Genomic DNA, 14,044 nt, shown 5'->3' on the forward strand with positions numbered 1-14,044 from the left:
GTGGGTTCTAATCCCGGCTCTACCACTCGTCAGCTGGGTAACTGTGGGCAAGTCATTTCACTTCTCTGTACCTCAGTTCCCTCATCTGTGAAATGGGGATTAAGACTGTGAGTCCCACCTGGGTCAACCTGATAAAACCTTGTATCCTCCCCCCAGTGCTTAGAACAGCGCCTGGCACATAGTAAACGCTTAACAAATACCATTATTATTATTATTAAGTACCCAAGGCAGAAGGCAGTCAACATAAATCAATGAATAAATGATAGTTAAATGAGCGTGAGAATAGTGCGGAATAATAACCGCAAGTGAATAAATGACAGTAAACAGAGATGGCGTACCCCTAGTCCTTAGTAAAAATAATAGTGGTATTCGTTAAGCGTTTACTCTGCGCCAAGCGCCGGGTAAACACCGTAAATTGGGGGTTCGATACCTCTTCTCCCACCTACTTAGGCGGGGAGCCCCACGGAAACGGGGACTGTGTTCGACCTGATGGATTTGTATCTACCCCAGCGCTTAGAGCAGTACTTGGCACCAAGTACGTGCTTAACAGAGTCCATCTTTAAAAAGCAGTCGTTCTCTGTCCATCTTACAGATGAAGAAACCGAGACAGAAGGGAAGTGACTTGCCCAACATCCCACAACAGGCAGATGGCAAAGCCGTGATTAGCACCCGGGTCCTCTGACTCCCAGCCCCGTGGACTCTCCGCCAGACCACACCGCCACCGTTCGCTGGGGCGAAACGCTTTTCACAAGAGAGGCCCAGCGGCCGGTCGGTTGGCCCCCCGTTCCGAAGAGGCCCCTGTAGTCAAATTTGAACCCGACGCCGTTTCCTTCTTCAGGAAGTCTGTAGGGTCCCTCAGTGTCGCAATGTTTTCTCCATTCCGGCCCGTTCCCGTGATGCCCACGCGTCTTTCTCGAAGATGACTGTTCTCATTGTCCCGTCCGTGACACGGCGGCTCCGTTGACCTTCCCCAAGTTTCCCCCTCGCTAACCGCGGACTCCTGACCGGTGCGGTTGGGTTTGGGGGCCAGGCGGGGGGGTTTTGGGGGGGACCTCCCGCCTCGACCCCTTCCCCATTAGGGTGGGCACGGGAGGGGACGGAACGGGGGGGGGGGGGATCAGTTGGGGAAGGCCTCCCGGTGGGAGGTGGGTTTTTAGGACGGCTGAGGGTCTCTGAGGAGGCTTCTGGCAAGGGGAGAAGAGAGCGCCTGGGTCCAAGAAAGCCGGGGATGGGATTTGGAGAGCAGGAATGATCAGGTATAGAGGAGATCATCCACACACAGGGCTTTCATTTCCCTAATTCCCTCACCACAGGAAATGCCCTTTTCATCCTGGCCTTCCTTCCTCTCTCCACTCTCTTCCACCAGATAAATCCCCGCCGCTCCCCCGGCCCTTTCCCCATACCTCGATCCTAATGGTGGGAGGGGGTGTTAGGGATCCCATCTCACAGCCCGCGAAACTGATGCCCAAGGAAGAGAGAGCTCATCCACCGGGCCGCCCAAGATGAATCCCACCCCTGGCCAAGAGCGGGGAAGGCGGTGAACGACTGATCCCGTGCCCCAGGATGGGCTGGGCGTTTCAGCGGTCTCTCCGAGCCCACTCCCTCCCCGTCCCATTCCACCCCCCCCCCCTCCCGTGGATTGCAGAACAGAAAGCCGAGGAGGGTGGGGGATACAGGGGGAAGGGTATTGGGTGGGTGCAGGTTCAGGAAGGGAACAATCCGCCAGAATTTCGCAAACGCGGAGAGGCCTCGGGGAGGGAAGTTGGGGACCCGAGCCAAGAGAGTTCGGAGCTCAGCGCTCTGTCAGAAAGGCCAGTGGACCCAGGGGAGACAATGGTGAGCGCTGCACGTCGGCCTTCGGGAGTGGACACTCCCGGGACCTGGGGCGGGAGGGAGGAGGGGGTCATCGAAGGCCAAGGTGGAGGACCCGGTCAGGTGGGGCCGGACGCGGGGAGGAGGGACCGGCCCAGTGGAGAGAGCCCGGGCTTGAGAGTCGGAAGGTCACGGGTCCTGATCCCGGCTCCGCCACTTGTCTGCGGTGTGGCCTCGGGCAAGTCGCTTCACTGCTCTGTGCCTCAGCGACCTCATCTGCAAAATGGGGACTAAGACCGTGAGCCCCGTGTAGGAGGGGGACTGCATCCATCTGGATTATCTTGTACCTACCCCAGCGCTTAGAACGGTGTCCGGCTCATAGCAGGCGCTTAACAGAGACCACAATTATTATTATATTACGACGGGCACCGAGGGGTGTGGTCAACTGAGGCCTCACCGGGCTGGGAAACCGGAGCCGTGGAGCGGACCGGGTCGTGGGCAGGGAACGTGTCTGTTCGTCGTTCTGTTGTCCTCCCTTGAGTGCTTAGGAAAGTGCTCTGCACACAGTAAGCCTCAATATATAGAATTGCCTGCCTGATGGGTGAGACCCCCCGAGACGGATTGGGAGAGGGGAGGGTCAGATGGAGCCGTCGATCGGGGCGGGGCGGGGGGGTCCTCAGACGGGGGGCTCGGGGCAGAGTTGCTGGGGGGTGGGAGGGGCGGTCCGAGGCGACAGGCAGAATCCTTTCCTCTTTCTCATCGGTCGCTGGGTGAGGGATCCCGGCAGGGCCGGGGGGCTGGAGGTGGACCGGACCGGAGAAGAGGGAAGAAAAGAATAGAAAAGAAGCAGCTCCTTCCCCTCCTTCCCCGTGTCCCCCACCGGCATCCAGGTGCTGCTCTGGTTGCTGATGTTGACGACGCTCCCGCGCCCCGCCACCGGCTGCTCGTTGGACGAGGAGGCCCACCGCTGCTCCTGCAACTTCACGGGCCCGGACCCGGCCTGGAACCAGGCCATCCTGTGCCTGACGGCCTCGGAGGTGGAGCTCCGCGCCGGCGGCCGTGACCTGGGCCCCTTCCTGAAGAAAGGCCTCCAGGACCCGGAGCCGCTGGTCGAGACCCTGAGGGCCCTGCGGATACGCCGCCTGACCCTGGGCGAGGTCGCCATCCCCGGCGCGCTGCTGGGCGCGCTGCTGCGCGTGCTGGGCTACACGCGGCTCAAGGAGCTGGAGCTGGACAAGCTGGTGGTGACCGGCCCGCTGCCCCCGCCGGCCCCCGGGGTGGACGGGCCGCCCCTCACCGCCCTGCGCCTGAGCAACGTGAGCTGGGAGGCTGCGGGGCCGGGCCGAGGGCGCCGGGGGGACGGGCTGGCGGGGCTGTGGCCCTGGCTGGACGCGGGCCTGCAGGAGCTGAAAGTGACCGGCTCGGGCCTGGAGCGCCTGCCCTGCCCCGCGTCCGGCACCTTCCCCGCCCTGAGCTCCCTGGACCTGTCGGACAACCCGGCGCTGGGGGAGGCCGGGACGGCCGCGGCACTGTGTCCCGGGGCCTTCCCGGGGCTGCGGGTCCTGGGGCTCCGTGACACCGGCCTCTCGACCACGGACCCGCTCTGCGCGGCCCTGGCCGGGGCCCGGGTGCCCTTGGAGATCCTGGACCTCAGCCGCAACGCGCTGGCCGACACGGAGGACTGCATCTGGCCACCCTCGCTGCGCACCCTCAACCTGGAACACAACCGGCCGAGGAAGAAGCCGGATCTCGGGACGCTGGAGAAGCTGGAGGACGGGCCTGTGGCCGAAGCCCCCAACTCTCCCTTCGCATCCCACCCGCTGGGCTTGCTGGCCGGCGCCGCGGCCTGGGCGCTGCTCGCCGCGGCCGGGGATTAGCCTGAAGAGGAAGGGAGGGGTGAGGAAGCCCCCCGCCTTCCCCCACGACCCACTGATTCTACCCTCTCCCTCTCCCCCGGACCAGCTGCCCACCCCGAAACTCTCCACCCTCCCATCCCACCCCCATCCCTCCGGGCACCTTCCCGATGCAGGGGTCTGCTGCCCCTCCTCCTCCTGCCGCCTCTTCTCCTTCCCCCCCGCCCCATTTAATAAAGTCAAGCCTGGAAGTCGTGCGCCTATGTGCCTTCTCTCCTTGCCCTGCCAGGGGCTAGGAAATTTTGTACGGTATCTGTTAATAACAATAGTGACAGCCCAAATAATGGTATCTGCTAAGCGCTCGGTCTGTTCTAAGCACATACGAGGTGTCAAGTTGGACCCAGTCCACGTCCCAGATGGGGCTCACAGTCAATCCCCATTTTCCAGATGATGGAATTGAGGCACAGTGAAGTAAAGTCACTTGCCCAAGGTCACCCAGCAGACGAGTGGCGGAGCCGGGATTAGAACCCAGGTCTTTCTGCCTCCCAGGTCCTTGCCTTATCCAGGAGGCTATGCTGCTTCTCTGGGTGGGAGCTGCAGGGCCGATCCCTCGAGATGACACCTCCGGATTGGGGCCCACCCCCCGCCACCCCTATTTCTTCCATCCCCCGGGCCCCCACGCCCCGGGGGAGAGGCGGGCTGACCCCAGTCATTCTCAAGGGTCACGTGGGGTTATGGAAGACTCGAGAGGCCAAGGCTCCGGCCCCCGGCCCCCTTCTAGACTGTAAGCTCGTTGTGGGCAGGGAATGTGACTGTTTACCGTTGGATTCTCCCCAATGCTTAGCCCAGTGCTCTGCACGCGGTAAGCGCTCAATAAATACGAATGAACGAACGGACGTGAGAGGGCACGGGGCCGCCGTAAGTACCGGACGGAGGCCGGGGCGAGGCGGATGAGCCGGGAGCCCCGCTGGGAGCCGGGCGATCGGGGCATGAATTATTGAGTGGAAGCGGAGCCCAGGAGAACCGAGCCGGGCTTAGGAGCTATGGCGACCGGGGAGCAGGTGGGAAGGGAAGGGCTGAGGCCGCCTCGCTCGCCCCTCGCACCCCGGGGCCGCCCCCACCCTCTCTCTCCCCCCAACTCCTCCCAGCCAGGGCCGGTGACGGTGGTCGCGGCGCTGGGGCCGGGGACAGGTGCGGAGCACGGCCCCGGGGCCGCGGGCGGGGACGGGGGAGAGGAGGGAAGGGAGGGATGGGGGTGGGCGGCAGGGCCCCCGAAGCTGGGAGCCCACCCCGGAGGCCCCACCGGGCTCCCGCCGACTCTCCCCGTCCAGGCCTGCAGGAGGGCGGCCGCCCCCTCTTCATTCCCGAGACGCCCACCCGACTCCTGTTTCTCCACCCGGGAGACCCGGAGAGCCAGGTATTGACGGGGAGGGAAGGGGCCGGGGCTGAGGGCAGGGGACTGTCCCGGAAGACCCTTGAAGACCCTCCGCCTGACCCCCAGGAGAGCCGCTTCCTGTTGGACTGCGTCCTGGGCCCGGACCTCTCTCAGGTAGGACGGGGGGGGGGGGGGGCGTGGAGACCCCCTCCCCTCCCCCCTCCCGCCGGGCAGTGACCGCCCTCCCGTCCTCATATCCGTCAGACCATCACTGCCCCCACCTTCAAAGACCTTATCTCCTCCAAGAGGCCTTCCCTGACTAGGCCCTCATTTCCTCTTCCACTCTCTTCTGCGTCGCCCTCGCGCTTGGCTTTGCACCCTTTATTCACCCCTCCCTCAGTCCCCCAGCCCTGCATTCTCCCAAACGTTCAGTACAGTGCCCTGCACACGGTAAACGCTCAACAGATGTAATTGATTTTGTACATATCTGTGATAGATTCATTTCTATTCATGTCTGTCTCCCCCTCTAGACTGTAAGCTCGTCAGGGGCGGGGGACGTACCCACCGACTCTGTCACATTTTACTCTCCCAAGCTCTTAGTACGGTGTTCCGCACAGAGTAAAGGCTCACTAAATTGGGTGGATTGATTGATCTGTTCACCGATCCCGTCCGGCGGGGCCGCGGATGAGGGCAGTGACGTTATCGGAGACGGCTTCTCCGGGGCGACTCGAGTTAACCCAAGGTTGGGCCGGCCGGGCGGGGGAAGGCCGGGGAGCAGCAGGGTCGGGCCGGGGGTCTCTCCGCAGGAGGAAGAGGAGCGGGAGTTTCTGGAGCGGGTTCGGCCTCGGCTGGGTTCGCTGGGCCTTGGCTACAGCGTGTCGGTGCTGCTCTGGGGCCGGGAAGCCGGGCCGCCGCGCCTGGTGCCTCGGGTGAGGACCCGAGGATCCCCCCCCCGGCGGCCTCTCCCTCTGCCCGCCCCCACCACGGCCGTCTGCTCCCACCCTGGGACTAACCCCCGCCCCCTCCCCTCGCAGCTCCTGCAGACGCTGTTCGAGGAAACACGCCCCCAGGATGGCCCGGACCGCGCGCACCGAACCCTCGGCCTGGTGCAGGTGGAGGGGTCGGGAGTCGGGGGAGAGCTCTAGACGGGGCCGGGAGAGAAGCCGCTCCGGGTCTCGGAGCTGACCCTCTCTCCATCCTAGATCGACCCCAGCGGGAGGTGCCACGATCTGCTGCCGCCCCGGGCCCGAGATCTGGAGTTGCTCCACCTGTCTCCGCTGGGCCTGTGAGTCCCTTAGGCGCGACCTTAGTCCCGGGTTGTTGGCCCCCCGTCCTCCGGCAGCCCCTTCCCCTGCTCGCCTCCTCCTAGACCGTGGATTTCCCCTGCGCTCCTCTTCCTCGTCCTTGGATTTCCCCCGCGCTCTCCCACCACCGCGGATTTCCCCTTGCTCCCGCGCTCCCGGTTCCACGGCGTCTCCGGCCCCCGGGCCTTCCGTCCGGCGCTCCCGGATCCACGGGCGGCTCAACCGTCCCGGGGGGCCCGGGGCCTGGGGAGCCCTGGCCGCGGCGACCCCCCGGCCGCTGGGCCTCTCCCGTCTCCTCCAGGGTGGCGGAAGGAGCCAGCGAGGTGCCGGTGACCGGCGGCTGCGAGGCTGCCAACCTCTACCTTCGAGGGGAGAGCGCGGTGGAGGACACGGAGGCGTGCGCTTGCAGGGGGTCTGCCCTCTCCTTCCCCGTCACAAACGCGCACACACCCACGGGGGCGGTGGCACACGAGCTGGGGAAATGGCGGGGAGGGAGGCCTCCTCCGCCCGGGGCCCATCTCCCTCTCCTCCATCCAGATCTGGCTCCCTGCTCACGGTCACCGTCTCCTGCCCGGCCAGAGCGGGGATGGGACGAGGGGTCCTGCGAATCCTGCAACTCCCGGGAGCCCCGTAGGTGAAGGCCCCGGGGAAAGGGGCGCCGGCCGGACGGGTGGGGCTCTAGTAATAATATTATCTATTGAGAACCTACTGTGTGCAAAGCACCGTGCTAAGCGCGGGTAAAAATTGGCGGTGTTACCAGACACGGCCCCTGGCTTCCAAGCACCTCCCAATCTAAGAATAACGGTGGGAGGGGGAATTTGGCATCAGACGTCGTGGGCAAGGAATGTCTCTACAGACTCCGTTGTACTGTGTTCTCACAAGTGCTCTGCGCACAGCAGGAGCTCCATAAATACGACTGATTGACGAACGGCTCGACTGACACCTAAGGAACGACGCATCGATATTAACAAAACTCCAGTGGCGATATTAATTAAAAAAAGAATAATACTCGTATGGGTTAAGCTCTTTCTCTGAGTGTCGAGCACCGTACTAAGCACTGGGGTAGATACAGTGAGATCGGACACGGGGCTCACAGTCTAAGGAGGAGGAAGAACAGGTATCGAATCCCCTTTATCCAGATCGATCAATCACCAACCAGTGATGGTGATCGAGGGCTTACTGCGTGCAGAACATTGTACTAAGCGCTTGGGAGAGTACGATTCAACAGAGTTGGTTCCAAACGTTCCCTGGCCACAAGGAGACTACGGTCTATAAAGGGGGAAAGAGACATTAGGAAGGAGAACGGGGATTGAATCCCCATTTTACAGATGAGGAAACTGAGGCACAGGGGAGTTAGGTGACTTGCCCCAAGGGCACACAGCGGGGAAGTGCGAGAGCTGGGATTAGAAGTAAAATAAGTTCCATAAGAGCTGTGTCCAAACTGACAAGCCTGTATCTGCCCCAGCGCTTAATACAGCACGGTGTAAGGGATGGAAGCCGGGCCCGGGAGTCAGAAGGTCACGGGTTCTAATCCCGGCTCCTCCACTCGTCTGCTCTGTGACCTCGGGCAAGTCATCTCACTTCTCGGGGCCTCAGATACCTCATCTGTAAAATGGGGATCGGGACTGCGAGCCCCACAGGGGACGGGGACCGTGTCCGACTCGATCTGCCTGTGTCCACCTCTGCGTTTAGCAGAGTGCCCGTCACGTAGTGAGGGCTTAACAAATGCCGTCATCGTCGTCATCGTCATCACAGTGCCCGGCACATAGTAAGCGCTTAACGGATCCCATTAAAATAGGGGTCTAAGACGGCCCCCGGGATGCCCGCCTTCCCGCAGTGACTGCCCTCTGCTGCGGGTGTTGGCGGGGAAGGCGGAGGGGGCGGAGGAGGCGGGCTCGCTGCCGTGGACGGTCACCCAGATGCTGGAGGGGAACGGTTCCGTCAGCCTTCTGCTCCGCCTGGACCCCCGAGGTACCTGGGCTGGGAAGTCGGGTGGGCAGGGAGCTCTGGTGGGGGGGGCTCCCGGATCCAAGTTGCCCTCCCCGGCCCTCACCGTGACCCGGCCCGGCCCCTCCAGCCGCCCCGCAGGACCTGCTGCGGGCGGCCCTGGAGGGGGCGGCGGGACTCAGGGCGCGGGCCCGGGAAAGGCGGGTCTCCCCGACCCACTGGGACGCGGCGGCAGAGACCCGGGCCCGGCGGGCGGCGATGCGAGAACTGCGTGCGGGGCTCGGCGGGGCCGCCCCGTCGGAGCCGGACCTCCACCGCCTCGGCCGGGCGCTGCGGGAGCTGCGGGTGAGAAGGGGTCGACCGGGACCCCTCGATGAGAATTCTAATTATAATCATGACGACGGGGGTGGGGGTGTTCGCTGAGCGCTTACTACGTGCCAAGCACCGTTCTAAGCGTCGGGGCCGAGAAGCAGTACGGCGTAGTGGGTAGAGGCCGGGGCCCGGGAGTCAGAAGGTCATGGGTTCTAATCCCGGCTCCGCCAGTTGTCTGCTGTGCGTGACCTTGGGCAAGTCGAGTCACTTCTCTGTGCCTCAAGTTCCCTCATCTGTAAAACGGGGATTTGAGACCGCGAGCCCCACGAGTCACAGGGTGATTCAAGTGACTTGCCCAAGGTCACCCAGCAGACGTGGCGGAGCTGGGACTGGAACCCAAGTCCTTCCGACCGCCAGGCCCGCGGCCTCTCCACTGAGCCACGATGCTTCTCCTGTGAGGGAGGGTGGGGGGAGATGGGGAAGGACCCCTGGACTTGGCTTGGACTTCTCGGTGCCTCAAGTCCCTCATCTGTAAAATGGGGATTAAAACTGTGAGCCCCACGTGGGACAACCCGTTTACCTTGTATCTACCCCAGCGCTTAGAACAGTGCTTGGCACCTAGTGAGCGCTTAATACCATCATTATTATTATTACTTAACTTCTCTGGGCCTCAGTTACCTCATCTGTAAAACGAGGATTAAGTCTGAACCTCATGTGGGACCACCTAATTACCTTATATCTACCCGGTGCTCAGAACAGCGCTCGGCACATAGTAAGCGCTTCGGTACCATGATTATTATTATGATTATTATTAATGGACCCCACTCTCGGCAGGTGGTGAAGAGCCAGAGCCGTCGCCGCCGGGGCGAGCCGCCCGAGGGTCCTGGGGCCGAGACCCCGAGACCCAGGGCCGGGCCCGGGCGGGAGGAGACCCCGGCCCCCCATCTCTCCGCCGCGGAGCCGGAGGCACCAGAGGAGACCCCGTCGACGGCGCCCGAGCAAGACCCCGGAGGGGGCTCCGAGACCCAGGCGAGAGGCCTCTCCAGGCCCCGCGGGAGGGAGCCGCCCCTGGGGAGGAGCCCCACCGACGGGGCCGGGGAACGGGCCGGGACCCCTCGGGGGTACGGGGCGAGCCGGCGGGTCGGGGGGACGTCGCTCAGGGCCCCCCTTCCCGGCAGCAGCCCCCGGACCCGGGCCTGCAGTTCGCCCTGGCCCGGGCTCGCAGGCAACGGCTCCGGGACCGGCACCGGGCGCGGCTCCGGGAGCTCCTGAGCCAGGGCCGGCCGGAGGAGGAGCGGGACGAAGGGGCCGAGGGGGACCAGGTCAGTGCCACCCGAGGGAGGGGAGGCGATAGGCGGGCAGGGGGCTCGGCGCCGCCCTCCTCCCCCTCCGCGGAGTCGCCCTGCAGCCTCCCTCCCGCCTGCAACTGCGGGAGGAAAAGGAGGAGAAGGCCCGGGTCACCGCCCCCGGAGGAAGGGGAGGTGATACGTGAGCAGGGGGCTCGGAGACGACCCCTCCCCACCCCCTGGAGTCCGTGTTTATATTTATATAATAATAATAACGGTATCCGTTGAGTGCTTACTAGGCGCCAAGCACCGCTCTAAGCACTGGGGTAGATCCAGCGCTTAGAACAGTGCTTGGCACCTGGTAAGCGCGTAACAATGACCATAATCATTATTATTAGACGGTAATTGGGTTGGACACACCGCCTTAATCCCCACTTTCCAGATGAGGGAACTGAGGCCCAGAGAAGTGAAGGTCGCACAGCAGACAGGCGGTGGGATTAGAACCCATGACCCGCCGACTCCCAGGCCCGGGCTCCATCCGCCAGGCCCGGGCTGCTGAGACGGGCAGGGAGCTCGGCGCCGCCCCCACCTCCGTCCTCCGCGGAGTCGGCGTCTCTCGTTCTATCGCCGTCTCCCTGGCGTGCAGCCCAGGGCCCTGCACGCTCAATAAATACGACGGGCCGAGCGAGGTGGCCCGGCAGCGGCCGTCCCGTGTCCCTCCGCCCTGCAGGTCCGGGGGCCGCCCCGCCCGGGGGAGCGGGCGATGCTGGCCCTGCAGCTGGAGGCGTTGCGGGCCGAGCGGGACCTGGCCGAGCGGGACCTGGAGCTCCTGCAGCGGCTGCACGTGCAGGCCGCCAGGGCTCGGACTCGCCACGTGATGCAGGTAAGGCCGCCGCCCGCCCCGTCTCCCCGGCGGGGACTCCCCGACACCCCCCCTTTTTATGCCATTTAAGCGCTCCCTGAACAAAGCGCCGGGGTAGATAGAAGCCAATCCGGTTGGTCGCAGACGGGGCTCACGTAAGCCGCATTTTGCGGACGAGGGAACCGAGGCACAGAGAAGTAAAGCCCAAGGTCACAGAGCACACGGGCGGCGGAGCCGGGATTAGGACCCACGTCCTCTGACTCCCAGGCCCGGGCTCTTTCCACTGAGCCACACCGCATACGAGATGCGAGACGTACCTACGTACTAGATATAATTAGGAGGGACACAGTTCCCGTCCCACACGGGGCTCAGTAAATAGCAGGGAGAACAGGAGAACCGCGGCCCGGAGAAATTAAGAGACTCGCCCTAGGTCGCCCAGAAAACGATCGGCGGAGTTGGGATTAGGATCCAAGTCCTCTGACTCCCAAGCTCGGGCTCTGCCCACTAGACCACGCTGCTTCTCTGTGCAAAGATCTCCCGCGGGGGTGGGTGTCCGGGTCCACCCCCCTGACACTCCTGCCCCCCTTGCGGGTGGGGACGGGGCACCCAGGTGTTCCGGACTTGGAGGGAGCTGTGGGAGGACCGCGCCTCCGCCCGGGAGCGCCATCACCGCGGGCTGCTGGACGCGGCCCTTCGGAGGACCGTTTCGCTGTCCGTCGAGAACCAGCAGCTCCGGGCCCAGAACGGCCGGCTCCGGGAGGGTGAGGCGACCGCCGGCCTGGAGGGGAGGGGTGGGAAGGGACCCGGCCTCAGACGGCCCGGCCCCGACCCCCTCACCCGCCCGAGCGGGGCCTCGGCCCGGAGGCCGGACGGTCCGGGGGCGCCGTGTGCCGGTGCCCTCTGCCGCTTTGGCAAGTCGCGCCATGCCCACGTGGAGTCCAAGGGCGGGGGGGGGCGGTTCTTGGGCGTTCGGTGAGGCTGAAAACTCCCTCTTCTCCCACCAGCCATCACAGAAATAAAGAGGGACCGTTCAGCGCCGGCTCAGCCCCTCTCCGCCAGGTCTGTGTGAACCCCGGACTGTGGGAGAGGAGCCGGCCGGGCTACGCGATCTCCACCCCCTACTTGCCCGGGGTCCCTGCACGCGTCCGCTCGTTGTGGACAGTAAAGGCATCTATCGACTCTGTTGTGTTGTGCTCTCCCAAGCTCTCAGGACAGTGCTCTGCACACAGTAAGCGCTCGATAGCGATGGCTGATGGATTGATTAAAGTAGACAGCTGGCTCCGCCCACCCCTGGCTGGCCTGTGGTCCCTTGCCAAGCCGTCCCCACCCCTTGCTGCTTCTGTTACCCGAACTGGGCGATCCAGCGTCCCCCAGTCCGTCGGGACCACCTCGCTCCACCCCGATAGCTCCCCGGGGGAAAACGCCAGTCCCAGAAATACTTCATTAAGACTTTATTGCTTGGTGTGATTAATGAGACACGGAGCATAAAAATTAACTCCCTTCCCCCATCTGCCCTACAGAGGCTGGAAGCAGACGGGGCAGAGAGAACGGAAGAGCGGGGAGCAGTAGCTACGGCCCCCCGCCCCGGCTGTTTTGGGGGGGTGGGGAAGGGGCGAGTCGTCCCGGGGCTTGAGGGCGTACCACGAGGGTGACAGAGCCTAAGGGACCCGGAGCGTGGGCTCGGAGAGGTGCCAGGGCGGAGGGAGGACGGTTCCCTGAGAACCGAGTCAGGAACCACCCCCGGATCCCAACCCCTTCGCCCCGCGGGGGAAACGGACGACCTTCCTCCACCCAACCCGCCGGCCAAGGCCGGGCCTCGGGGGCTTCCGTCTCAGCCCGGGGCGGGAGCGAGAGGAAGGCAGGCCAAAGCTGTCAGGGCCCTGAGATCAGGGTATGGGGTGGCACCGTCCAAACCCGGAGCGCGGGGGGAGGGGGAGCCTGAGATGCCCACCCTAGAGAGTGGGACTCCCCCCATCCTGTGACCCCAGAAATGAGGATTGGCGGGGGAACCCGGGAGGGAGCCGGGCAGCAGGACCCCACGAACCCAGGGCCCGCTCCACCGGCCAGGAGTTGCCCTACCCAATTCGGTGAGAAAACCACGCCCAATTCTTCTTATGGTATCTGCTGAACGCTCACCACGCGTCAAGCGCCGTTCGAAGCGCTGGGGGGAAGGTACGGCGTCGCAGAGTCGGCAGACGGGTTGCCCGCCCCGTACGTGGGGCCGACCGCCTGACCGGGAGGAGGAACGGATGTCTCATCCTCATTTTACAGCTGAAACTGAGGCACGGAGAAGTGAAGTGACTTGGCCAAGGTCACACAGCGGGCCGGGGTGGAGTCGGGATTAGAACCCAGGTGCCCTGACTCTCGGGCCCGGGCTCTTTCCACTAGGCCACGCTGCTTCCCAAGGCGGTGCCTTGGGCCAACCCCGTTCCGCTCCCACTCTCCAGGAGCCACCCAGCTCTCTCCCCACAAGGCACTTGTGTCGCGGAGGGAAGAGTTCGGGGAGGATGAGACCCCGGGGAAACGGAGTGTGGGGGCGGTGGGTAGAGAAAGCGAGGGGCGCCGGCCGGGGGGACGCCGGCTAGCGGCCGCCACGGTACGGGTGGACGCCAGACCGACGAGCGGCAGGGCCGGGAAGGAGGAGGCGACGGGGAGCCGCAGGCCGGGGAGGGCGGCCGACGGCGCCGCGTCGACCGCGAGGGAGGAGGAGATGACGGAGAGCCGGGCGCCGCCGCCGCGCTCCGAGACGGCCGACGGGAGCAGCCGGTCGGCGGGCCGGGGCCGCCGCCGGTCACGTGGGGCCCCGGTTCACCGCCGCGCCCCAGTAAAGGAGGAGGTCCTGCGGGGCCGGCGGCGGCCGCCGCCGCCTCCGAAGCAGCTGGGCGGACACGGGGCCCGCGCCCGAGACGAGACGGTAGACGCCGAGCGGCGGCAGGGCCGTGCTGCCGACCTTCAGGTCGCCGAGCACCTGGTAGGTGGCGGGGTCCACGTGGGGCCGCAGGCGGACGGCCGGGTTGTCGTCGACGCCGTGGAGCGGGGCCGGCGGGGCGGAGGGGCCGGCGGGGAGCCCGCCGACTGCGGCGGCTCGGTCGGCTCCGCCGGCAGCACGGCCGAGGAGGGGCGGGAGGGCACGCGGCCGTCCGCCCGGCACGGCGCCAGCAGCGGGGCGCGGGCCCCGTGCGCGGCCGCCGACGGGAGGAGCGGGAGGGCCCGGCGGGTCCGCCCCGGGCGCCCCCGCCCCGGGGTCTCCCCCTCTTCCAGGCTCATGGCGGGGCCCCCCCGGGCCCGGGGGA

At 65.2% G+C, this 14,044-nt stretch overlaps 2 protein-coding genes across 2 annotated transcripts; one reads left to right on the plus strand and one right to left on the minus strand.

Annotated features, from left to right (window-relative positions):
• Positions 1–1,685: 1,685 nt before the first annotated feature.
• Positions 1,686–3,922, plus strand: CD14 (CD14 molecule). The gene is made up of 2 exons (XM_003429840.4): positions 1,686–1,836; positions 2,703–3,922. The coding sequence occupies exons 1-2, from the start codon at positions 1,834–1,836 to the stop codon at positions 3,687–3,689; spliced, it is 990 nt and encodes a 329-aa protein (XP_003429888.3). The 5' UTR covers positions 1,686–1,833; the 3' UTR covers positions 3,690–3,922.
• A 9,159-nt stretch (positions 3,923–13,081) lies between these two features.
• SLC35A4 (solute carrier family 35 member A4) lies at positions 13,082–14,035 on the minus strand. Its single transcript, XM_029053179.2, is given in 2 exon segments — positions 13,082–13,835; positions 13,838–14,035. Coding segments are annotated over 2 exon segments (474 nt in total). The 5' UTR covers positions 14,019–14,035; the 3' UTR covers positions 13,082–13,542.
• Between the last annotated feature and the right edge of the window lie 9 nt (positions 14,036–14,044).

Source organism: Ornithorhynchus anatinus, chromosome X2 (assembly GCF_004115215.2).
Source record: "Ornithorhynchus anatinus isolate Pmale09 chromosome X2, mOrnAna1.pri.v4, whole genome shotgun sequence".
In the NCBI taxonomy this organism is placed as follows: Eukaryota; Metazoa; Chordata; class Mammalia; order Monotremata; family Ornithorhynchidae; genus Ornithorhynchus; species Ornithorhynchus anatinus.